Source organism: Lonchura striata, chromosome 6 (genome assembly GCF_050655825.1).
Source record: "Lonchura striata isolate lonStrDom1 chromosome 6, ASM5065582v1, whole genome shotgun sequence".
Classification (NCBI taxonomy): domain Eukaryota; kingdom Metazoa; phylum Chordata; class Aves; order Passeriformes; family Estrildidae; genus Lonchura; species Lonchura striata.
Window position 1 is genome coordinate 20,215,018 of NC_140708.1, and position 27,955 is coordinate 20,242,972.

The 27,955-nt window shown below is 35.4% G+C and overlaps 1 protein-coding gene across 3 annotated transcripts in view; it reads right to left on the minus strand.

The window, feature by feature from the left end:
- Positions 1-27,955, minus strand: part of ADK (adenosine kinase) — a 266,568-nt gene that overhangs the window by 173,788 nt on the left and 64,825 nt on the right. For all 3 annotated transcript variants that reach the window (XM_021549097.3, XM_021549088.3, XM_021549106.3), the window contains exon 4: positions 23,637-23,715. In XM_021549097.3, coding sequence (XP_021404772.1) covers positions 23,637-23,715 — 79 coding nt within the window. The remainder of the gene's footprint in view (positions 1-23,636; positions 23,716-27,955) is intronic.

A 27,955-nucleotide genomic window follows, 5' to 3' on the forward strand; every position in this document is an offset into this window, starting at 1 on the left:
CCAAATGATTAGGCAGCTAATGTTTTTGCAGTACACCTTCATAAGCATTTATTCTGTTAGTGATGGCTCATCTGTTAGAGCCTCTGGTTTAGTAACTAGAAATTAAACACCATGAGAGTCACATTTAACTATACAGATGGGCAAAAGAAAACTATAAAGCAGCAGCAAGTATGCATTACTGAAACATGACACTACAAGCAGCAAAAGCAATGCTCCCAACTTCTGTAACACCGTAACAGTCAGCGCAGCGCCTAAACTTCAAATCTCACTACTGCTGTTGCTTTAAGTCTTTAACATAAGTCCTGAAATAATATAAAACTTGAGGAAACGCTGGAGTGCTATTTTAACAGGATTTTCAGTAACCCATATTAAACATAACAGAAAGTAGATGTTTAAAAAGAAGGGGCTTAGAGGTGCCACTATACCAATATTATTATTCATATATTTGAGAGAGGAAAACTGCATCTGGTCTGTGATTCCACATTGTCTGATCTCACCACAGAATTTCAACTATAACCTGAAATATTTCCTTCAATGTAGAACTGCAGTGTACCACTTGAAAAAAGAAATTTGAAGTAGGTATGACCAACTTTTTCTTTCAATAAAATGCAGTGACAAGCTGGTAGAAATTTGTGGATTAGAAATGAGTTAATACACAAGAGTGATGAAAGCAATACTGGCATTTCAAATGTTTTTGTTTACGTTTGTTTCTTTTTGAAAAGAAAATTTGAAATATGAGCAAGTTTTCAATGAGTTTTACACAGAAAAATTGAAGAGAACACAGTACTTCTGCTAGAAGCAAATCACTGAGACAAAGAAGTGCATTTAAATTAACCACTGAGAACAATATACACATTTAGAGGGATGGGTATTGAAATGTCAATTCCTTATGCTATTTAAACATGTAATAAAAGCAGACTAAACATTTCAGCTTCATTTATAGAATCTGTTTTACAGCATGCCACATAAAGTGAATCTAAATCTATCTCCTAATTGTAGCAGATGCAAAATTAGTGAAAGCTTATCCTTTAGTTATTACAGGACTGCACTCATGTCCATAAATACTGGCTTCAAGTGACAGCTGTATTATGCAAAATCCTCAGTTATAAGAATCCTGATAGAAGCCTCACTGCTTTTATTGGGTAATAAAATGCAAGTCACTCCAGTGGAACCATTAGAAGTAATTTTTTAATATATCATTAACACTACCTCATAAACTAAATTGTTGATTTGAAAAGGGTATGAGGTAAACAGCCCACATTTCCTGGTGGACAATTTACACCTAAGAATGCTGTAGTATAATATTTTTACTTTTTATAAGGTGACTTTGCTCCTGTTCTTATGCCACACACACTGTATTGGAGGGACTTCTCGGGAAATTTAATTTCTAGAAGTAATGTAACACCCAGCATTGGCCAATTGCTGAATTTCCCAGTAGTAGCTGTATTACTGATGTTAATACTCCAGAAGACTACATATTTTCCACTTCTACAGTGTGTTTTCCATCTGAAGCTTAACATGATGCTGTTGTAATAAGATTTTATGTAAGCATACTTGCCAGTACACAGTGTACCATTACTTTATACAGGTCTATAATACCTCTAGGTTTGAAAATACACTTGTTTCCTCCACTAAGTATAATTATTTTCCTCTTTTTTACTCTTTCAAGTTATCTATAAAACTCTTACAATTAAGTGGGAAATAAGTTTTCTTGAATATTGTTGACATTTTTAATAAAAACAGAGTAAAGTCTTAATAGCTTGCATGGGCTAATTAAAAAATACTTTCAAATATGGTATTTGCAACATTTGTGTACAAACACCCAGACAACAAACACAGGCAAACCTGCCTGTTCCATGCATGTGATACACACAAAGAAGGCCAGAAGTTCCATTTGAACTTCTGAATTTTGAAGTGCCTCCAATACTTTTTAAATTGTTTACTGAATATAAGAGTCCACTCAATGTAGTGAGTTAGAGAAATAATTTATAACATTTATGTACTTGTTTAGTGCTACTTCTGAATCTCTGTTCCTGCCAATGTGCAGCTCTTTGTTCTGTGACTATTTTGATGCACTGTGTCTCAGCTAGGAGAGACTTAATCACTTTAAATCATCTTCCCAGTTAGATACCACAGACTTTTCACCTTCCTCATTAAAAAAAGTATATTGCACACCCATTTAATACACACTGGTAAATGTGAATTAAATCTGCAAGTCTTCCTCTATTTGTCAGTATTAATATTGAGTTTACTATATGGGGGAAAAAAAAACCTATGAATAACTACAACTCCTGAAAACAAGCATAAAACCAAAATAGCTTTATAGTGAAGGAGAAAGTGTTACACCCAACATATATATTTTAATTTTTATGTTCCAGATCCCACCATTTTGCAATTCTTGCCACTAATATAGCTGATTATGGTAACTTAAAATATTTTTCCATCTTGCAATTAAGAAACTATTAACTGGGACATGTTAATAGTTAATAGTTAATGTTATTAACTGGGACATGTTAATAACTCTCTCTCATTACCACATTAGAAATCATTATTGTCACCACACAGTATAATGTAATGCTGAATTAATATAGTGGAAAATTGCTAATCATATAATAACATTTCAATGTTTTTATTACATTAGCAAAACTGATTAGGAATAAAGTGCAAATAATAAATAAGACAATTTTACAAGCAAGGAGAAAATTACAAGCAAAATGACAGCCCTGAGAATGCTGCCATACCAAATAATATAAATATCAATTATGTTATGCTTCTAGCTAGAATTTAAAATACTTCAGAGTTGCTGATACACAGCACTTTTGGAAATTAAATCTATTCTTCTATGTCTTAAATAAAACTAAAAACTGTTATGGTCTTTTCTAATTGCAATGGAATTTGCAACCAAATGGGAATTATTTTAAAGGTTGGAAGCCATCTACAATTTTAACTTCTGTTAAACTGTACATATTTTTAAGCGCTACATTACAGAAAGTTAGCAGAAAATTTCAAGTTTTGGCTAGGAAATAACTGTGTAATTTTAATAAGTCCCTGTAGCATATTTAGATACTACACTTTTGACTTAGCATGTATGAAATGAAAAATGCCAACAGGATCCCATTTTTGTTAACATCCAAGTGTTTTTTTCTAAGAACTTTCAAGCAACCACAAACACTACTTTTAATTTAAAACATCCTTTTTGTAGCATGCAAGTTCCAAAAAGCATGATGAAATATGAGATTACAACACAAAAGCCTTTCCCTTTTATCAGGCTTCGTCTTGAATACTCTTTCAAAGTATGAAAGATTTATTATAAATGGATTCATTAGTTATTTAAATATTCTGAACAGTGCATATTGCTTCAAAAGCAGTTAACAGCATATATTCAGATGCTTCTGCAATTTCTTTTGAAATAAAGAATGCAAAACAATTGTAACACAACTTTTAGTAATTCTAGCAAGTCTACTGTAATGCTGCTCAGAGAATTTTAACTTACCTGAATAAAGTATAATTAATCTGACTTTATCTAAATGTAACTTAAACATTTAAAGATAACAGGAGACTTTAGACCTTTATTCATTACAGTAGATGTTTTTAGAAGTACTAAAAAGAAGAAAACATTGCAAAGTGTTTAATTTTCTATCTCTAAGACAATAATACTAACCAAATGAAAGTGAAATTTTTATATCTCCTTCCTTCCAGCCTCTCTGCTAGATTCATATTAAATTACAGTACTAACTGATGTTGTTTCCACTGACAGTACACCTCACCATGTACCCTCAGTCTCTGAGTCCAAACAGAGTTTGGCACTCAGTTACTGTTAGAGGTTAACTCAAGCTCCATGCAATGCCAATAGCCACTGTGTATGTTCCCTGTTGTTAAATGTCCTCTCTTCTCACTTGATTTCAAATTAGAGAAGAAGGTGGATCATGAATGCAGTAGACTGGGAATTTCATTTACTTCTGCAGAAGGGTATCTTTATTCGACAATACTTGTCAAACTGCTCATGATGAAATTGCATCTTCTCATCAGAGAGCCAGACCTGAGCACATCAAAGAGTTTTGCAGAAGATCATTTAATTAAGGTGCTGAGAAATGGCAAAGGACATTCTGAATAAGGGTTTCCTGAACCCAGTGACTGCAGGGACTACTTCACTATTCTTTAGGCTGATTACTTTTTGTCATAGAATGGTTTAGGTTGGAAGGGACCTTTAAAGGTCATCTATTCAACCCCCCTCCAATGACCATATTGAAGTAGATCTACATCTTGAAGTAGATCAGGTTGCTCACAACCCCATTCAACTTGACCTTAAATGTCTCCAGAAATTGAGCACCTGCCACCCAGAATATTATTCTATCATTCTAAACATTTTCTTCCTTATAGCTAGTCTAAATTTGCCAGCTTTTAGCTGAAACTCATTATTCCTTGTCCTATCCCTACAAGGCCTACTAAAAAGCTTGTCCCCCTCTTTCTTACAAGCCTCCTTTCAGTACTGAAAGGCCACAATAAGGTCCCCATGGTACCAGAGTACCATGGTGGTACTCTTCTCCAGACTGAACAAAGCCAGCTCTCTCAGCCTTTACTTACAGAGAAGTCTTCCTCCCTCTGATTATCTTCATGGCCCTCCTCTGGATGCAGCACCAAGGTGGGGGTGCTGCTCACAAGAGCAGAGGGGCAGAATCATCTCCCTCAACCTGATGGCCACACTGCTTTTGATGGAGCTCAGGTTTTGGGCTTTCTGGGTTGCAAGTACACATTGTTAGCTCATGTCCAACGTGTCTTTATACTTCAATCAATTTCCTCCTTACCCTGTCAGATTTGGCTCACTTGGTAAAGGCTCTTAAAAGCTGGCTCTTGAAAATCTTTTGGCATTTCATAGGAAGGAAAGAGTATTCGCTGACAAAGGCAGAGCTGAGAATGTGAAGCATCACAAAACACCAGTGAAACTTCATTTTCTGATAGAGGAAGAGAAAAAGCTTCTCTATATTTTATTTCTTATACTGACAAAGATACTAGTCTTCCTCTAGTAAATACCAGCACCGGTATTTCCAAGTGTGAATACATTCATGATTCCTATATCCAGTTGAGAAATTTTTATACTGCTAGGAAACCCTGAGAAATGCAGAGGGAGGAGCAATGAAATTACAGTTCTTTTAGAACTAAACCCGTATGTGTCAATTTCTAAGTTCCCAACTTTGAAGATCCATTCTTGCAATGCCCAAATTAAAAAGACAGAAATACAGAAAAACCTACCTAAAATTTTTAAAAAAGACTCTTGAAGTAAAACTAACTTCAAAATTAATTGCTATTATTTGCTAGATGATATTTTAAATTTTATGTTCCAGTTCATTTTCCAAATTAGATATTTAAATACTCATGTCTCCTTTATTTCAGTTTTTTATCACCATGCTGGTTCAGCACTTCCTTAAGAAAAAAAAAAAACAAACAAAAAAAAAAAAAAAAAAAAAAAACAACAACAACAAAAACCCACAAAGCTCCAGAACTGAAAAAACTTACCCTGGCATTTATTATGTTAAGTTATATTAAAGAATCACAGAATCACTAGATTGGAAAAGACCCACAAGATCACCAAGTCCAACCCATGCCCCAGCAACTCCGCGAAACCATCACACCAAGTACCACATCCAGTCTTTTTTCAAACACAAGATGACTCCACCACCTCCCTGGGCAGACCATTCCAGTACTTTATCACTCCTTCCGTAAAAAACCTTTTCCTAATATCTAACCTATATTTCCCCTGGCACAGCTTGAGACTGTGTCCTCTGGTTCTGTCAGCTTCTGCCTGGAGAAAGACCAACCCGCACCTGACTACACTCACCTTTCAGGGAGTTGTAGAGATGATAAGGTCAGCCCTGAGTCTCCTTTTCTCAAGGCTTTCTCAACCCCAGTTCCTCAGCAGCTCCTCACAGGGTTTGTGTTCCAAGCCCTTCACCAGCCTCGTTGTCTCCTCTGGAGGGCTCAAGTGTCTTGATGCCCTTCCAAACAGAGGGGCTCAGACTAGTGCAAGTGCAGTATCCACAGACTGGCATTACTTCACTCATGAAAGACTCAAGCAATGAAATTAAATCTGTATCTTATCAAAGGGGCTCATATTCTGGCATGGGGTTTTTGCAGTTTAATCATTTTTTATCTGAAGTACAACCTCAGAACAACGTTCCTCTGAAGAACAAGGTGATAATTCCTGAAATTCACAGGAACAAGGGAAGACTTGATAGCAGGTACATAGCAACTCATGTATTCATACAAAACAGATTTGCAAACCAATCATTTTCTATTCTACTGATAAAAACAAGCACTTAAATTATTGATATAATACATTTTCTTGTGTCCTGAAAAAATTTTTTTTTATTTGTGTCAGTGGAAATTTAAGAGCATCTACAGACTCTGCCTTGCTGTAATTCAAAAGCATTGCTTCAAAACCATTTTACTCACATAATCACCAATATATCACTGTTTTAAAATTAGAGGTTTAATAGATCCTTAAATTATTTTGTCATATAGAAGATGGGGTTTTCAACTTATACAAAAAAAAATACTATACCATAAAAAGCCCAACATCCAAACAAGTTGGAACAGGCATTAAAAGCCTGAGTTTACCAACAGAAGCAAAGGTATCCTAGCAGAATTCCTAACCTTAACTGCATGGTGTCTAGGTAATGCACCACATGCCATGAAGATCAATCAGAATTATGAAACTATTCCAACACCTAGACAGACACACTGCATTGAAGACAGCAAGTTGGTACACACTGAAAAGCTGTTACTTGTGCTTGCAGGATATTTTATTTCCTATTAAAGAAATATCAACTGTCTTGAAAGTGAAGAAAGCAACATATTAGAACAAAAACATCCATTTTTTTTTTGTTTCATTATCCAAAAACCTAAACATATGAGTGTATGCAAGTTAAGCTGCTACTATGATTAAACAACTCTGCTCTAGTACCACAGATAACGTCAGTAAGGAGAAAGCTGAGTCTGGGCACATTTTTGAGAAATTTTACAGTATTGTGGATCAATCCCAATTGTAAATCTTTTCATTTCTAGGTTTTATTGGAAGTGTTTGAAAGAGAGGTTATTACTACAGACAAAGCTGACGTTTCTCATCTAGTACTTCCTTTCACGCAATCACCTTCATGAGAAATTGATGGGTGCACATGCAACTTAATATACTGAGAGACAGGTATAGAATGAGACTCTAAAAGGTCAGAGAGAAAGTGGGCGAAATGAAACTGCCTGACACCATTCTACCAAGTGATGCTCCACTTCCCCAGGAACAAATACTTTACACTTCTAGCCCAACCACAGAGCTAAATATTTCTAAAGGTGCAACAACAAAAACCAAAAGATAAAAAAACCCCAAACAACCCAACCCCAAAAGTCTTTGTTTCCTCTTAGCTGTCTTTCAGTCTTGTCTGGACACTTCACTAAGTTTATCTTGCTCTTTTCTTGCATCTATAGTTATTTTACTTTGTAGAAAGTATTAAATAAAAATGGTTGTTATCATAAATAGCTAGTGAATAGCTACTTGGATTTTAGTTACCACTGAAAGCTTACAAGTGGTTCAGAAGATCTGGGGTCATGAATTTCCCTTGCAAGAAAATTTCTGGAGGCTGATCATCAGAAAAAAAGTCTAGATGATGTTCCAAAATTATATAAAATTCTCATAAAATACATTGTTTTACACTGACTTGCCTTAGTTATCTTCTGTTATGATGCACACATTGCAGTTCACACCTATAAATTAATTCCTTCTGTCTCTAAATTTCATTATTTATTTCCAGCTGTAATTTTTAACAGCTCCTCTGTTTCTGTGGAGTACAGCCACCATGGGAGAGGTAGAGCAGTGAGATTTGATATTTAGCACCATGCTCTGTAGCCAGTTTCAATATGTAATAGTGTGCAAAACTGCAGCTTAGATCTGAAACTTTCAGTTGAATCGTAAGTTGCCATGTTCTGGACCAGAAAGCATTACTTTAAGCCTTAGGTCTTTCCCAGGCATATGATTGTTAGAGTAACAAGCACCCAAGTCTCAAATGTAAGATCTGTGTCACAGTAAAAGCACAGACTTGTAGTCAATAAAAAGCAAATTTTAAAAGCTCTGTCCTAGACTGAAGATCTTAAGCTGTATATAATTTTTAATAAAGTGTGACATTTGAAGCACTAACTTCTAGCAAAGGTTTCATCTTTCCATTGGTATCAATTCTACACTAAGTTCAGTCCAAATATATTGATTTTCATTTATGTTCAGATTCTTCAGAAGCCTTTGACACTCCATGCACTTATTTAAAGGAAATATACAATTATTTCATGCCTGCATACTGCCAATATTTGATAACCTTCTGAGGTTTCATGTGAGTTCAAACTACCACGGAGAAGAAAACAGAAGTCTGAAAGACTCTGTACAAGACAGCTCATGCAATAAAGATGTCACTTCCCATAAAATGGAATTAACAAACTTACTGCTACTGACAGTAGCAACAGCATTTGGATCCCTGAGCTGTGAAACAAATAATGAATATGACTGTGGAAAAGCTGTTTCCACCTCTTCTTTTATCACACCTCTGATTAAAACCCTAATATTAACTCTGTTAAAATGAATGCTTACCCACATCCAATGAAAGGGTCAAGTGGAATAGCTCCACAAGAATGGCACAAGATGGGCATTTTTTGGAATGGGAATTTTTTGGAATTCAATCTGCTTATAAAACTGATTCCTTGGAAGTGAAAAATTATCATCCAATGAGAAAGATACAGAAGCATCAAGTGCTTTTCTTTTTAATCTTTCTTTACATCTGAATTATATTTCATACTTGTATACTACATATATTACTATTAGAAAAAAATACAAAGGAAAAAAAAAAAACACTCTCCTTGAAAGACATGCAAATATCTACACTTCAAACATAACTCTATAGTACAGGCTAGATCCTATGTCTATCAACAACACTCCCAAACATACTCAAAAACCAAAGCAAAAAAAGAACAGTTTGGAACTGTTTATAGGTTCTGTTTATAGGTTTCCATAAGGACAGTGGAGACTGCTGCTTGTTGACAGAATAAGCAGCATCTGACAAATTCTGTACTAACCAAGAGCCATCAGCTCCTTCCTAAGCAGAAAAACTTTCAAAAAAGAAAACTTTCTAGTAATGACATCTTGCCACTGCAGTCTGGGTTCCACTGTTTTAAGAGGAGTATTTCTACTGTCCTGACAATAACCTGGAAAAAGGAATGCTTCTTTCTTCAGATCAGAACATGGGAAGATTACAGACTCCTAAGAGGTACAGTGTGCTTGTATTAGAGAACAAATCCAAAGCAAACACTTGCAGAGATCTCAGGGTGAAGAGGAAATTGCACAGAATTTGTCTAGTGTCAAAAGCCATTTCAAGCCCCTAGACTACAAAGTAAAACCATCGAAAAAATCCCTTAAAAGAACAGAACAGGGTGGGATTTATTTTAAAACTTTTTTATTTTAGCTGCCTCACTCATATAATTTTAAATTACAGCTTTAAAACTGAGAATATTTGGTATTCTTTGCATGCTCACAACAATAAAAGGCATAGAAAGAGATCATGGTAAGTGGAAGGGGTCACTTCTTATTAAGCAGTCACATTATAAAAGAGAACTTCAATGTCAGTGGTCAGACATAGTTCAGTGTATGAGTTAGAAAAAAAATTTTATGTCTTTTTTGTGTCTTTGATGGAACAGATTTATATTTTAATAGGCAAAAGCCTGTTTTCAGCTGTCTAAAAGCATCTTAAAAACTAGACACTTTTCATAATGCTAATTAAATAAGAAAAATCTGACAAGAACTCAGGTCAGATGACGGTCAAATTCTTTCCCTCCTTCTAAACCTTCTAGAAAAGAAGTAAGAATAATTAAAACTCATCTTGATATGACTAACAAAATAGTGTATCAATATGTCTCAAAGAATGAACAGGAAAAATTATAAGACTAAAAAAATTACAAGAGTAAAAGAAAAACAGAGATCCCAAAATGCCAATTCACTCCATCATGTTGCAATTAAAAAACAATCATCCTACATATGTTATTGTTTGCTTGACTTGGAACATAACTACTACACCTAAACATGGGTAATAAAGCATGCCATGCCATTCTCCATTTTGTGAGGGAAGTTTCTTTGGAATTTAATTATTAATCTTTAAATTGATTATAAAATTTAACTTGGCCACAATATTTAACAAAAGCAAACCTGATGTCAAGGTTGTGCTGCTTCACTAATTGCTCCATGGAGCTTCTTTTATTTGCAAGAAAAATATTAGTCTATTGACACAGGGTATCTTGGAAATGTACCTTCTGATGGCCAGGTCACAGTTAGTTATTCTTATATGTATCCTAATTCTCAATATCTTCAAATCTTTGAACTGTATATAAGAGTTAAATAAAATATCACAAAAAATCTCATGGACAGAAGCTTGCTTTTTTTTTTTTTTTTCTATTTGCATATATATTCCAAATTTGTGTGTACAGCTCAGCTTTTAAAACAGAAACCTGCTTTATTTTTAGCAGGGCAGCTTTGAGTCATCTAGTCTACAATTCTAACACAGTTAGATTGTCACAGAAAATCACACTTAGTCTACTTCACAGCAGCATTCCCAGCATAAAGCTCAAATTTACATTATGTATGTAAATTTAAAAACTGTCACTGCTACAGTTTTTTAAATCATGTTAGTACTTCTGAAAAAATTATATGTGTCATACCTAAAGCCATTATCCAACTATACCAGGAATAGGGTGGCAGAAAGAGAAAAATTTCCTTTGATTCTTGCCAACTTGCTCTTATTTGTGACCCATCAGTCTCAGCTCATACTAGATCTCTGGATCCGAGAACATGCTTAGTGGAAAATAAGGCATGCAGTTTCTTACAGAAATACTGCAAAGAATTTAAAAAGTAGATATATCTCCATCAATAGTGATGGCAAAATTTGATAAGTTCCCAGTTTAGAGGGCCATGGACCCACTTGTAATAAAAAGCCTACCTAACAGGCAGGCAAATGCTTATTTGAGACTATTTGAGAACAATTTCTTTGGAAGAAAATAAAAATTTAAGGCATAAAATAGTTTAAAAATGCAATTAATTATACAATAATTAAGTGTTAGATATAATTGTAGCATAGGTATATTTCTGTAGTGTTAATTTCTTTGGATTTTGTGTATTTCCATTTAATAAGTTTTTGAAAGTAATAGTTGAAAAAACTTCAGTGACTTAAATAGGCAATCCCTGAAAACTTAATCATGTGTTACCATTTTATGTCATTTATAAGATGAGAGTAGGGCAGATTGTTCTAAGCAGCAGTAGTTAGCAGTACTAAGCAACTTTTCACAGCAATTTTAAAAAGTAATGCATGTCACCATTTTATCAAGGTATCTGCATTTCACACATGCTAACCATTACCAAAATTAACTTGGAGATCACTTACTGAAATTAGACTAATGCTAAATCTTGGACTACCTCACAATTATCTTTAGGAATATTCATAAATAAAGGATGCCATAATCTGGGATCATATTTCTTCTCACAGGGAATATGTACAGGGGCCTGGGCAGACATAGCTGGGCCCCAGTGAATGACCCAGATGAATTCCTGTCATGTGCATCCCCTAGGGAAGAAGAGCTGATCTCCTGGGTTCTCAGCTAGGTGACCAGCTCTGACTTAGGAGAAGAAACAGATTTCCATGGGAGAGTTTAGTGGTGTTTAAGCAGCAGCCTATCAATCTGTTTCCCAGGAACCCTTGCCCTCACTGCAGGAACAATTCACTGGCTCATGACGTATCTGCTAAGCTACCCTAGGTGACAGCCTGGTAAATTAAAATAAACCAGCATCTATGAGAACATAGAACAGTATTCCAACCTGGAGGTTGCAGCAATTCAGCAGCTGTTACAGAATAAGGTGACCCATTTTGAGATCACAGAGAAGAACTGCTGAGGCTACACAAAAGTCAGTTCTTTTCATTCATCACACCCACTGGAGTCTCTATTTGTACACAATGTTTTTTAAAAACTTGAACAATGAATACTAACGATGTCAAACATTAATGTCAACAAGTTTCCTTTTTAATTTAATAATTTTCTACTGTAAATTAGGGAATTAATCTATAGTCATGCAAAATTTATTCCACAAAAGACGCATGAGAAAGGCAGAAAATCTTAGCTAATCTTAGGAGTTCTAGTGATCTCTCAAAAACTGGTTTTAAAAACCAAAACCCATTTATTTTATGTACAAACTAAGAATAAGTTTTCAGGCTGTATTTTTCAAAGACAAGCTAATCAACTTAATTGATCTTACAGCTTACTTATACCACTACAAAGACAATAAAATAAAGATGTATTCTTAGGGTTTACAAGTAAGTGTCAACACATGAGTACTACCATTGACAGAACAAGAGTAAATAATTTTCTTGAATTAGTTTATTTGTCAGACTGTAATGTCATGAAGAAATTCAGTATAATTAAGTGTAGTCATTTCACTTCAGTAGGATCTCTAAACTTCACTCTGCTCATACTGATATGTATGTAATATAAAGTATGTCTTCTATAAGTAAGTATCACTCAATTCCACAAAGCCTGCATCTAACTCCTAAAGATGCCTTAGTAAATCAGAGTAGTCTTCTCATAAGAAAAACGGAAAAAAATAAAACTGTGTAGAAGCAACCAAGTTAAATAATTCGGACATTGTTCAGTTCGACCTGTGAGGATGGAGGAAGAGTGAAAGGTAGATCCTTAGGAACAGGATCTTGCATAGCAAGGCAAAGGAGCTATTACACATAAAGGACTCTTCCTCACTCAAAAGTGAAAAAAACCCCTTCTGTTAAAAGCAGAACACAAGCACAGCACTTGAAGAAACTGCCAAATTTCAGTACTGTATGGGTACAGTACAGCAAAAAATTTAGTGGAGCTGCTGCATGTTTTTTTTGTGCTTTAACAAATTCACATTATACAAGAGCTGTATTTTTGCCCTTCAGGTCTTGTGACCATTTTGAATGGAACTCCAGCAACACAAGGTAAATACTCTGGTAATTTTCCACTACAGTTGAGATTATAACAGGCCTAATCTATCCAAATATTATTTTGCAGCAAGAAAAATGAAACTGTGAAACTCAATACATATCAATAAGATCAAATTTTACAAATGTTTTTTTGTTTGTTTGTTTTGGTTTTTGGGTTTTTTTTTTTTAATTAAAAGACATATGTACCAAAAATAAGGTAACCTACAGGCCTACTCTTATGGGTCAGGGTGTAAGTGAACTGCTAATGGAGTAAATCTAGGATTAGATTTCTTTATTGGGAATTCATTACATTACCCCATATCCTTTCTTTGAAGAAAGCAGCATATAATGCTAGTCACTGCAAAAGCCACAGTCTGCTGATGTGATTGACAATTTGTCCCTTTGAAATCATGTTCAGGATCCTAAAAAAAGCACTACTGTACCTACTGACAAATCAGTCCTTACCTCTGTGTAATGTTAAAAAGTTTAAGTAAATTCTTGTATTCAATTTCTATTCACTTTTACCTCCATCATATCAATAAGAAAGAGAAAGATAGACTAATTTATCACAGGCCTACAATGTAAGTTAGCAGTAATCAAAAGTAGAAAATCAGACATACCTCCTCTTGGACTGAGCACAAATCACTGAAGGAGAGAAAAGAATGGTTTCAAGCAACAAACCTGTGGATACCTCTAAAAAATGTGTAAGGAATTTATACCAATATATTTAAACTTTTTGAGGGAAGGATTTCCCAGAATAGTATATCAGAAAAGGTGCATGGAGTTCTCAGCTAGCAGCAAGATTGTCAATGCTTATGTTAACAGGGAGGAAAGAAGTTTACTTCCAACAGGAAGCATTCCAGAGATGTGCAAGAAACCTCTCTAACTTGGCATTTCAGATTTCCAGGGCAATTAACTCCCTACTGTATCACATCACTTAACATTAATTAATTGCTAAAGATGTAGTTACGCAACTTACTGAGCTGCTAAGGATAAAACAGCTCCGGAGCTCCCAAGGCTTGAGTGGCACGCCAAATTAATATCAGTGAAGCACAGGGATTTACCCTCTCTTCTGAGATTGCCAAATCAAGCACTCATTCTCCTTCCAGTGTCAACCAGTGGGAGCAAGTAAAATAAATGTCAGTCAAGCCATCTTGACAAACTTTCCACTGCTGCATGGTAAATTTTATGGGGCAAAATGTTCTGACAAAGTCCCACTGTCATTCTGCACACAAAAACACCGGGGGTTCAAATCCTGGCACTTTTGGAACCAGGTACCCTTATTGTGAGTTACTGATACTTTCAGAATTTTTGCTAAAAAGGGGAAATCCCACCCTGCACTAATTACTGCATTGCCTAAAAACGGCTTAATTTTCAGGATAACTATAAATTAGGGAATGTGCTAATTAATATCACTTATATATAGCATGTCTTAGAAGTTAAAGGTACTGTTGGCTCAGGGAAAAACAGAATCAAAAACCAATGAAGTTTGAGTTCCCTCATTCAGCATTCAGGTATACAGCTTAGAGACAGAGTCTAAATTCCTTTGTTGCTTTTGAAAAAGTTTTTACAGCTTCAAAACATGATGTTTTCATAGCTAAAGAGGCATGTAAGTTGAGTCAATCAGCAGAGGCAGCTAAAATGCATACCCAGAAAGAACCAACTGCCACCATTTATATAGTGCCTTCTGATTCCATGTGGGTAAGTGATGTCTGATTACTCCAGAATACAGAAACAGTTTCTAACCATTTAAATAAATTACAATTTTTGATGGGTGAACAGAGGCTGCATATATATGCTGAAGCTCACTCAAACACACTGAAGAAGAGAGAGTTTCAAGGTTCTATCTGAATGGATTTAGCAGGAATGTGATGGTACAACTCCTTTTTTGTTTTTCTAAAATATGTCACATCCAAAATCACATTGAAAATCGTCTTCCTACAATGCTACGGATGTTGCTGGCCAGGAGCAAGACCTGAAAAAACATGTGAATACATGTGAATACATCTTGTACATTAAACAGAAAAGTCCATGGGACCAGCAGTGAACCACTCAATTCCACACCAAAGTGATGCACATAAGGAGACATTTGTCTTGCAATGTTTAACAGTTACCATCTGTCCCATAACAAAGTCTGTTGTTCAACTGACAATGGTGTAACTGGAACTCTCTCATTTTCAGAAGAACAGATTTAGGAACCTGGCATTGCATAATCTGAAAAACTGCCACAGGCTCTTTGCACCTTCATTTTCTGACCATCTAACATTGGCTGAAATTATATTCCCAGGTCTATAAATATACACAGAGTTGTACATAGCTACTTTCCAGTGTACAGAAAAAAGCCTATCAGCAGCCTCAAAAAGTCAGGTCTTCCAGTGCACTGCTGCATCTTGCACCATCTGATCCATAACCACATAAACAATGGATGGGCTCCCTTCACAAGCACAAAGAAAGCTTGACAAGTTCCCAGCTTTGTAATCTGGGAGGAAATTTGCTTACATTTTTGCAGAGTTTGTCATTAGGATAAAAAGGTTTTGTTGCTTTTTTTTGGACTGTCCACATAGCTCTGAATAAGGCTTGGAAAATCATCTTAGCTACAGCTGAGTAAAAGGTCTGGAAATTTTCTCTAAGACATTCCAAAAAAATCTAGGCAACTCAAATGTTACAAAATTTCTCTGACATCTGTACTGATCAGTTTAGGCATTATACCAGTTTCCCAAGCTGCATGTTTTAATTCTAATGAAGAAAGGCTGTCTGCTCTGTAATAAGCAGGGACACATCACTGTGATGTTCGACACAGACTGATTTGGAAACACACATGAATGACAGAATGTGCTTGAGAGAATAAGCAGCTCAGGAAAGTGATGTCACTGGCATGTGGTGCTGTCTGCTGTGACACTATCAACAGGACATCATCTCTGCCATAGTGGGAATAGCCACTGCTGTATTTCCAGAGAGACAAACTTAAATGACTGGTTTTGTTAACTCTGAGGCATGTTTTGTTACTCCTTCAGCACATACACATCTCATTGATTAGGACTGATCACACAGAGCATTGAGGACACCTGTTTAAGAAATCCACTTAACTGACTAGTATAATTTAAATTTTAGTAAGGTATAAACAAGAAAAAATTAGCTGTAAGTCCCCGCTCTTTGTCTGGTTTATCTTCTTTTACATGGAACAGGTTTAAGAAGCAGGTATGTGCACTTGCAGGACAGCACATGGTTCTGACAGAGGACCACACTGAGAATGCTACTCCAGCATGGCAGAAACAAGCGAGATCTGGCACAGAAAGAAGCACACACCTCAGGATTTTTTCTGAAGAGCGGGTAAGGCTATTGCCCCTAAGTTTATTAAACCATAACAAACAGAAAATGGTTTAGAGACCTTTTTTGTACATTTTCTTAAAGCTGGATTAAACCACTGAAAATATTAGAAACACATGTTTGATGGGGCCACCAAGCCCGTAGGAGCAGAGCTGCTTAAGGAATGAAAATGAAGCTGCTTAAGGAATATCAAGCGTATGGCCAAAACTAACTCTGAGGAATTTAATATTCTGGTCCAAATGGTTCAGAAAGCAAAAAGCCTACCTCTCTGAGCAAAAAAAAAAATTACCTATTTCATTTTGGTCAGAAAGCTACAGAGCTAAATGTTCTTTGCTTCACTAAATAGGAGGAAAAAATTGTTTAGGAGACTCTCTTGCACTTTCTTGGAGTGATAGTCCAGAAACAGTTTTTGGAGAAAGCTATTCGTTGCATAAGTGATTTTAAGCACACAATTAAGCAGAACATTAATAGTCGATGGCATGATTGATTTAATAAAAAAATGATAGTTCCTGAAAGTTGTGAAAAAATTGAGAGTGTGTTTGGGGTGCAACCCCTCTGACAGTTTTTCCATTATCTCCACGCCAGTTATGCATGTTCCATATATTTTGAAGCCTCTTCCTGAGCCAAATCTTGCCTCCTGCTATGCCTCAGTCTAATCTACTGCAGAAAAGTAATCCAGAAATTCTCACTGTGAGAGAAATTATTAAATTCATTAATTATATGCTCATTTATACAGAATGACATCAGAGTGAGCAGGAAACCACTAAATGACCAATGGATCCCTATGCTATGGATCTTGTAGATTACATTCAGTAAGTACTGTTTAGCCAAGGGTACTTCTTGGCAAATAGGTATAAACTTCATTTTAAAAGCACGGAATCAGTTTCAATGAAGCTACTTAGATGTTCACAAGATTACAGCTCATATTGTTTTATAGAATGCAGCTCTGTGCCTGCAAGTATTCTTCATAGGTAAATTTTTAATTCTATATATTATTTTTGCATTAAGCATAAAGTGACCCAGAAGACAGATGCGCTTAATATAAATCCAAGGTTTGGCTAATTACACGCATAACAATTAGTAAAAATTTAAAATACTTCTAAGCCTTTAGAGCATACCACTTTTTATAAACAAGCATGAATCTGTTCATTTTTCAAAGCTGAATTCTCATACTTATGAGTTCATTAGAATGCTAAAACGCACAATCCCTTTAGATTAACAGAACAAGTTAATCATAATGGAAGAATGAAAATTTGGATTAATTTACAACTGCTTGAAATAGAGGCTGATATTCAGAAAAGTGCCATACTTCCCTGATGTGAATTCAAAAGTTCAACATAATTTAGCATATTATTCTCTTTTAATGTTATCCCTCATTTAAAAGTCATTCCAATCAACACTTTATTTACTCTTAATAAAGACCTAGTCAAGATTAAAGCCAAACTTCTTTAAAGTATCTAATGACAGGATGTAGGTTTTTCCCCAAAATGTTGTACAGCTCCAAAATTGAAAGGTTACAATTAGATGGCAAAAAATAATGTGGAAAGAAAAAGGGAGTTATGATAATTCTCTCAGGTGATTCTACAAACATTATTGTGAATTTCCAAGAGTTATCTTTATGAAAGCTTCCCAAAAATTAAATTTTACATTTTCCCTTTACCTGCCAGTCCCACCAATCCACGTTGAAATGCATCAAGCTACATTCTTCCAAGCTCACACTGCATCAGCAGTAATGAAACTTGTGTAATGACAATTTCAGAATTCAATCAAGGATTAATAAACAATAGAATACAGGATTCCCTAGCTGCTAAGTTAGATTCACAGCAATACTAGAATTGCTACAATAAAAATATTAAGCTATTAAGAAATAGGACAAAAATCAGGAGTACCCATTCTGAGGATGAATATTGTGCCATTCCTTATAAGTATTTCCAGAAAAACAAGAATGAAAATGTGCTGTTTGTTGCCAAGGTCATGTAGTTTATAATCCAAGCTATAAAATTCTATCAAGTTGAACTTGAAATCCAGCACTTGTGTAAGAAAGATAAAACTTCAAAGACTATTTCTTGAAGTTCTAACCTCAGCACTCCAAAAGCAAAAGAAATGCTGATAAAAATCATGCAAGTACAGCCTGGTCAGCAATACATGCCCTCTCTGCATGTGTAAGCTATTTGCTTTACATACTTTACAGTCATGAGCCCTATTAAAAGACTCAATTTTTTTTTTCCCTTTCCAGATCTATGTCTGTTGTTAGATGGGCACAGGCTTAACTAAAATTACAGAAGGAAGCTGAGTAGTAGTAAAACACTGTCTCTATGAATCTGAATTTAGTTTGTTGGCAGAACCCTAAAACAATACATTATTTATGAACTGCATGCAGTTACATGTATGCATATTTTATAGATTTAATATAATGGATCCAATCATCTGGAGAGATTGCAAGAGCTCAGATTAAAGCAAGATGTCACATATCATATTAGATATAAAGCCAAAATTTAATGAGACAAGTAAAGGTCAGAGAAGCACACTGCAGTTTCAATTTAATACCCCTACACTTCTTGTTCTTAAGCATGCATCACAACTTCAAACATGCAGCAAAACTAAAAGTTAGTATAAAAGGATAATTCTAGTGCCAAGCAAACAGGAAAGTTAAACTTAGGTTTCTATTCCAGAAACTAAAGGATTGCAATTCAGTCATCCTCTCTAGTCCTCATTTTCTGAAGTATTATCAAGCAATTTTTATTGACTGATGTCTGATCAATGGAAACTGATCCAGCAAAGTTATCAACATGTCTTATTGGTGGGTTAAGAAAAAAAACCAATGCAACAACTGTGTCTAATAGCAACACAGCACCTTTAGGAGCACATTACCTGCATTTTTACTGATTGTCTGGATTCCACCTGTTTTCTGTATTGCAGTCAGGAAAGCCCTTTGTTATTCCTTTTACACTCTTCCTGTTCTTTACATTCTGTCCCTATTTTTCTGCTAAAGTCTCAAACAAAAAGATGCTTCAATAAGACTTGTCTTTAAGGCCTTACAAGTACTCAATCTGTCGTAGCTAGCCATCTTTACTTTGCAGGTGAACAAACTGGCATGCAAGAAGGATTAGAATTGACAAGGAAAGCAGATTGGTAAGGAGAAACAAGAACGGGACAGTGAGGGAATAAAGAATCAGAGCAACATTGGGATTTTATACTGTTTTTCTATTTCCATATTACTTATTAACTTTTCTCTCAGTTTTGTCATTTCTCTCACATTATCTTCACCTTCTTCACTTCTTTCTGTCTCCATTACTCTCCTAATATGAATTAGTATTTCCAAAGTATAATTTGCTGTTAATTTAATCTCATTAAGGAACGACTAAACTGTTGTCTCATTTATTTTATCTTTTCCATTTTTAGGCTTGTGACTGTCATTTCTGGAATATATCTGTCACCTTCACCACTGCCCCCTTTCATATCATGAGTCAAGCCATGATAATAATGATTCCCTAACTCTTTCCAGGAACAGTTCAAAGAACTTTAATAGTCCAGAAAACCTAACCATAAAGAGCTTTAGCACCGCTCTTCAATACCCTTACATTGTTCTTGGTACTCCCTTTCGCCACTTTCAGGTATTTTTAAGAAATATTATTATACTTATAAAAAATGCTTATATAACACACTTTTGAAGAGTGTGACATTTATGAGTTTCTGCCCCTTTGTTACTTATCTTCCATCCTCTCAATGTTTAGCAACAGAAGAATTTTTCCTTTGCTCTTTCCTTTCCTTTTAGAGAGCTTTCCCTCTAATGTATGATGTAACCCTGCTTCCACATTACATTTTGTGGAAATATGTCTTCTACATTGTACATTAGAAGCATTTCTATAAAAAAAAAACTTTTCAATTGTTCCTCATATGTCCAGACTTTTCTCTTTTTCTGACCCTGCTGAGATACCCTGTCACATTATGTCTGCTTTGGGCAGTCAACAGGGCCAACCTTTGTCTTTCTGATTTTCATGATGCTCTCCAACACTTGCTCATTCCTGCAGAGTGCCACACACTCTCCTGCTCTGCTGCAAGACAACACTGAAAAAATAGAGATTCCCTTTCATACCTTACCAGCCAAATTCCTCCTTCACGGCTGCACTTCACATCTTTCCTTTCCGTTAACATGCTAGGAAAAAAAAAAAATCTAACTCTGTTCTTCACAGCTTAACTGCAATTCTAGTTAATTCTTTGTAAACTTCTAAAATCCTCACTTCCTTTATAGTTTATGCTGCTTTAATTTTTAGTTACAAACCCCACGATTTAAGCTTCATTTTCTTCCCAGTTTTCTTCGTAATTTAGAATTTCTTCCTATTGGCTCTTTCTGTGATTACCATCTCAGATTTTTCACACATGACAAATACAGTATTTCTAAGACTTTTTTCCTTAAAGAAATTGGCTTTCTCTGCTCAGAAACAGAGACAGCATTTCTTGAGTAGATGACAATACCTTTGCAGGTAACAAAGGAAATACCCAAAATATATGAGCACATGTAACAGATGATGATGTGCTCATACGCCATGAGTAGATGATCACCATACACCATGTAAGCAAGCATCTGGCAGGTTCATTTTCCCTTTTTAAACACATTATCTACTCTAAAGTTTCTCCACCCATTGCCTTTGGGGATTTTTGTTTCAACATAGATAAACCCTCTTTAAAGGTCAGAAAAGGAACACTATCTGAAACAAACAATTCCATAACATTGAGCAGCTTCCTAAGTTCTTCCTTTTTTTTAAATTTCTTTTTTTTTTCACTTTTGCTATTTTACCCCTTAGTAATATACTCTTTCCACTCACAACTCAACTTTTAAAAAAGCAATTTTTCAGACTTCAGGGCCCATTTGTTCATTCCCAACTATTCTACTCAGTTGCATTTCATTGCAGTCAGGTTTCCAATGATGCCTTTCTTTAGCATGTCATTATTTCTGACTAACTTCTAAACAGTTGGAGCAAGTTCTTTTAGGTGTTCTCTCATTTCTAGCACACTTTTTCAAGCTTTCCTCATAACACTGAGAAATTAGTAAGAGTTGTATTCTTAGGATTTCTTCCCTGCATCTTCTCCCAGAGAATCCACATTCACTCTAAGTGTGGCTACCTTGGCATTCTGAACTTATTTATTGGTCCTTTACTTCTCAGTCACCAGATAAGCTTCCTAAAATAGTGTTTCTTTCTTCCATTACTTTCAACAAATTGATATCTATTTGAGTTGGCTGTCTCTAAGGTTAACAACACACTGTTTCTCTCCAATAAGCCAACTAATACTGCTGCAAAAACTCTTTCAGAATTTCTAATTTAATTTTTGGTTTACATTTCAACTACTTTTTTCCTATCCTTGCATTTTTTTCCCTTCTGCTAAAGCTTACAGAAAAAAAAGCTTCTTTCAAGATTTTCAGAATTTACTTTTTTCTTTCTCTCTCACTCTCCCAGCTCTCTTTTTAAAAGTCTTTTAGTGATGTTATGTTATTCATGCACAACTGTTTAAGTTTCAATCGTATTTAAAACAGAAACTAGGAGATGACAAACCTTCTGGAGACAAATACAATTCCAGATGGCAACTGGAGCTGAATGAGGCTCCCAGCTCTGAGCCAACATAAAGGAAAAGTTCACTGACAAACCCTAATCAGTGTAAGAAAGGCACACTGACACAGAAATACCTGCATTTCACTGATTCAAATTTCATCTATTTCCTTGACTCTGTATGGGTTCTCTGTACTTCATAGTATAATTATTGAACAATTCCTGTACTGATAGATTAATGACAGTTAAAGAATGAAACATAGTTTACTAGTAAATTAGCTAATGCCACAGAAGTCACTTCAAGAAGAGATGGAATTAAAATCCTGGGCTCTTTGAAGACTTGAAAGTTTAGAGACTCAGAGTCTGTCACATACATTCATTTCTAAATCTCCCCAAACTAAATGTAGCAACAAAAACAGAATTCCACATCTCAACTAATAAAGAGTTTCAGAGCTCCTTCCAAAATGTTCTCCTCTAGTCAGCTGTCATGAAAAGGCACCACCTTTACACCATTGCCATAGGTCAAGCAATAGTGACATCTGACAGAAAATTATTCCAATAACTTAAGCTCCATTGATCAAGAGATTTTGCTAAAGTATCAGAAGCAAAAACTTGTCTTGATTACATGGTTAAAAACAAAGCTCAGAACGCTTACTATCTTTTAAAAGCATAACCATTTCAGACTGACAACACTATATACATTAAAACATATGCAACTTTTTTTTTTTAATATAAAATATTTTCCAGACATTTGGGGTTTCTGAAAATGAAAACTTTAGTAAGGAAACAACAACTGTTTTGTAGAAAGGAGCAATAATTATGACAATAATTTTTCCCTTTTATGGGGGGGGGAAAGGAGGGAGCAACCTTTATTATAATATAATTTTATTCCTTCCAAATGTGCATTTAATGCTATCTGGAAGTCAGTTTTAACTATATATAGGGAGCCTCAAAGTTAATATACCAGGATCATTAACACGAAGATACAAAGTGCCATTTGTGTATTTTTTAATAGAATTTTTACATCCCTCATAATATGAAAACATGCACACAGGTATATGCTTGAAAGTGTTGTGACAAAAAGCATACTTTAGTTATAGAAAACATAATATACCTGAAACTAAATTCATCATTACTGTTGTTCATCATACCCATAGCCAGAAACATTCCCATTGTATAAAAGTAAAGTTTTATGTTTCAGTCTTTTATAGACAAACTTTGAAGTTCTTACAGGATAAATGTGGTTAAAATCACAGAACAATGCAGGCTACACAGGACCTCTGCAGTTCTCCAGTCCAACACATCAGTCAAAGCAGAGACTGCCTCAAATTTAGATTTGCCAGACCAAAGGACTCATCCTGGTACTTTATGAAAATCTCCAAGCACAGAGACTCAACAGCTTCACTGTTTAACCATTGTCATTGTGACTTTGCTCAGTGTAAGATTCCTGACTGCACCTAGAGACCTTGTCCTCGCCTCTCCTCCTTCCAGTTCAGATCTTTGACAAAAGCTTTTCACTCTTGGTACACTGGAGGTGTAGCTATAACCTTTGCAGAACACTTGTGAAAAGACTGGAAAGCACAACTACAAAACAAGTCACATGCAACACTACCAGCATAGGTTGAACAACAGAATCACAAGTAGCCAACTCTGCAGCGCTTATGGTGAAACAGACAACACAGAGCAGATTCAAACACAGCATTTGAAATTATCAATAATTCTTTGCTTATGAAGAACAAACCTGGGCCACTTTAACGGAATTTTGAGTGGAACCACCAGCATGATATTCTACTTTGAACTTTTTCACAAGTTCTTCAAATCTGTTAAGAAAAAGTAGAGAAAAAAGTTAAACTTCACAACTTTTTTTGCCAAAACAAGTAATGAAGATTAGAAGTAGATGACATCACATTACTTGAAAACAGGAAATTCACACAGATCAACTGTTCCACATAATGCAAGCAGGAAACATTCATTTAGAGTTTGTCAAAATCACAATACAAAGTATGACATCAAATTGAACTCTTCATCTGAAGAGTGAGTGGAGTAAAAAACCAGGGGAAAAATTATCTGGAGCATAAGCTCAACTGCAAACTGTTAGAACTGGACTGTTAGATTGGTAAATATATATCCTTGAAGAAAAATTACATAAATTAAGATTTTCAGATATTTATTCCACCTCATTAAATTTTATATTCTGTAAGAGAGAAGATTGAGGAGATCTGGTGTGTAATTCAAAATTAACTTAACCCAAACAGTAGTGCTATATTTTAAGATTTCATATGAAATAGTACATTTTGACAGGCGAAGAACTTTGATGAACAAATCCAGCAGTATGTGAGAAAATTTGATAACAGAAAAGGTGTCTCCAGGTGAAATTTCAAACTCTTCAAGCCATACTACTATGAAAATATAGAATTCTCTGTCAACATTCAATAGTATATTAGGTTTGAATACTAAAACAAATATTCGAACTTTTAACAGAAGTATCTACCCTCATACTTCACATCACACTTTCTGGTTAAGAGCCAGTGACTGTAAGGCACTGTCCATTATGTAGGATATGTGTTACAGCTCTGATCAGAGGATACAACCCCTCAAGAACAGTCTCCTCTCTGGTCACTGGCTCTAGAAAAGGGGACTGGAATGAGGAAGTAATGGAGTCTGCAGGAAGGTCATGCACAAATACTGCATCATGCCTTTAAATTCCAAGCACACTTCAAAATTAGTGGATTAAACTGCACAATTAGTAACCTCAGAAGATGTCAGACTCAGAAGTACTCCTACAAGTCAGTCAAAATGTTTACTGTAAACTTTGTTTGCAGAGATGAGGTTCAAAATTACCTCCATTACCCTAAATTTAATAGCATGTGTTTGTCTTTAATGCCTATTAATTTCAACAAGTGAAACTTGCCCAGTTAGATGTATTCCAGTATATTTTATTGTAATTACCTTCAGCATCATTTTAAGGAGTGACACATCTTGATTTCAATCACAGTGCAAGTAGAATGGTATCTACCAACCCCACCCTTTCTCTCCTCCTCACAACTCCCATCTTCTTACATTATGTGAACAACAGCTTTGGGGATAGATTTGTCAAGCAGTGACTTGTTTGTTTAAAATGTTTTTTATTTTCAATACCATCTTATTAATAAGAGCATTTTTCTTTTTACAGTACTTTCCATTTAAAAGGTTTGAATAATGAACTACTTACCCCTAGCGAACTACCAATGGGCAGACAATTACAAAGAATCAAGAACTAAATTACTACATATGCTTTTCAGTTATCCACACTACTAATTATCCACCAGTTCGAAGTCAAGCAATTGAAACCTTAAATGATAGCAAGTAGCTGAAAGTGGGAAAAAAATAACAAAACCCAACAGGTATCTTAACAATTGCTTTTCAAGCAAAGACAAACCATTATGAACCAATTAAGTATTTTGGCAATATTTTTTCTTTAATTTAATTGACATTTTGCCTTTTCACTCAATTTGAGTATGTACTGCACAAGTCACATGGTTATTTTTGTATTCTTGTGTATCTATAAGCATGCAAGTTGATATTTTAATTCTTTTACCTAAAGGAAATTCAAGAAGTTTCCATGTCCACATCATTTAATGGAATGTTAAACCTTGCAAACACAGTATACTTCAGTTAAGCACCTATATAAGCAGCTCTATGTCTAGGCAAACACATGTTTAAATAATTACTTTGTAGTTCAAATGAATAAAATATGCACTATCTGAATTTGGAGTAAAAAAATTGGAAATCGCCATAAAATACCATCTGTGTTATAAAAATTTCAAGGTGACAGCTATGCAATCTAATAAAAATCTGAACAAATTGCTTTACAATTACTTAGAACAGTAAGACAAATGATGGTTACACTACTTCAGATTGAACATAAAAACATGTAACTCCTTTTTTTCAAATTAAGATGGTGAATTTACCATCTCTAAATATCTGTTATATAAAATAGAACAAGTTCATACAGCTACAACTGAAGTCAATTTTGCTGGTCATTTTCCATGACACATGAGAAGGACAATCCGAATTCTGTTGGTTTAATCCACAAAAGCCTGAATTGCATCAATAATGACCTCAAAATTCAGAATACTTGTAGTTTTTTATCTCAAGATGATCAGTCAGATGGACATTTTTCTGAATGTCAGCAGATGGCACAGGCAGTGTGGGAATACACACCTTGTCGCTGTGTGCTGCCTGCCTGACCTGCAAAGAGAAGACTCATTCCAGCACGCCTCCGAAACACGGAGCTGCCTTTTAGAAAACCCTCCCCTTGGAGGAAGCAAGTTCAACTGTGGAAACTGCTCCACAGCTCGGGAATGCTGAACAGAGCTGCTGTGTGTCCTGCAGAACTAAGCTGCTATCACACTTAGGATAATTCAAGCAAATTAGAACCTTATGAGCACAATGGAAATTATTTTTGTTTCATGTTCCATATTTGCTGGTTTTTCTGAGTGTTTCTAAGGCTGTTCTGTATCTGAGAACCGTGACCCTTTTCTTGACCTCACAACATACCATTACCTTAAATAACAGAATAATAAATCCCACAATCGGCACCATATAAAGGGGCCTCTATTTTTAGTACCATGAATTTGTCCACCACATTAAAGCATATTTTAACAAAAATAAGTTTGCATTTGCAGCAGCATATGTTTTCAGCTGTGGTACTGCTGATCACCTCTAGCACTGACCAAAAAGGATATATTAATGTTTTGCTCAGTTACAGTAAAGGTAGTAACACTTCTGTCAGTTGCTTTTTTTCCCTTCTTCAAAAGAGAATGTACTCCTAATTGAACTTGATACTAAAAGGTGAGGCTATTCACTAGCCTCACATTTGACAGAATTAATGTCTATTAAAAAAAAATTACAAGGTGGTAGTAGAAGAAGCTATTACACAAAAGAACACAAAAAAGAATGAGAATATAATCTGCCCTTTTTTTATCAAAATACACCTCCTTACTTTACAGGAGATGGAGGCTGATTTTTAGAAGGCACAGACTCTTCTTACATATGCCATACCATTACCTCAAACTAGATACAGCTGTTAGAATTTTCCCCCAGTAAATATCACTGCTGACAATTTCACCACCCTGTTTGACTCTCAGACCATTCATAACCCGAGCATCACTAGTCACTTTCTCTGTGTGCTCTTACTAAACTATGTGTAAACCTTACACTACTCCTTCTCATAGCACCTCTTAAAAAAGCATGATTTACTGTACTGTAGAGAAAAATGTACTCGCTGTAATATCTAATCCCTTCAGACACCTGCAAAGATCATCTGTGTCAGTCGCCCCTCTGACCAGCTCTTGCCTCTCACCCCAGCTCTCTCACAGCCCCTTCTCAGTCAATGCAAGCAGAAGTCACTTCTCTACATTTTCAAGGCCCTGCAGTGTTAGGGACTGAACATCCCATCCTTCATTCGGTACATTCACATTTACAACAGCCTCCAGGCACAAAGCTGTCAACAAAAATAGCTTTTCTCTCACTAACCCATGATATCATCCAATGTCCAGTTACTAGAATTTTCTATGACTATTAGCAAAACTACTTTAAATCTTCCTTCAAACTATCTTTCACCATAATGTCATAAAAAAGTCATCAGCAAGGCTGTGTGATTTCCCGAGGCTACTCTCCAGCCTAATAACTGGCAATCCTCTCGTGGATCAATACCCGTCTCTCGTAACTTGCTTTATACACAGATTCTGAGGGCCTTGGAGCTGGGACTGTCTTCTTGTTACACAGCAACAGATACACTCATGTATGGCTCACCATGGTTCCAAAATCAAAACTGACAAGAAAAATAAGCACATAAAACTGTCCCTACAACCAAAAGCAGGCAACATAAGGAGCTACACTGTGGAAAATTAAAGCAATTCAAGGAATCCTGTTAAGTTTTATGACAAAATTTATATTAAACGGTAAGAAACCCTTTTTGAAGAATAAAATAGCCACAGAATACCTTACATTGAGAGTGCACCAGAAAAAAAACAATCCTGATGCACATGTCAGATGCTACTTAACTGCAAGAAACAG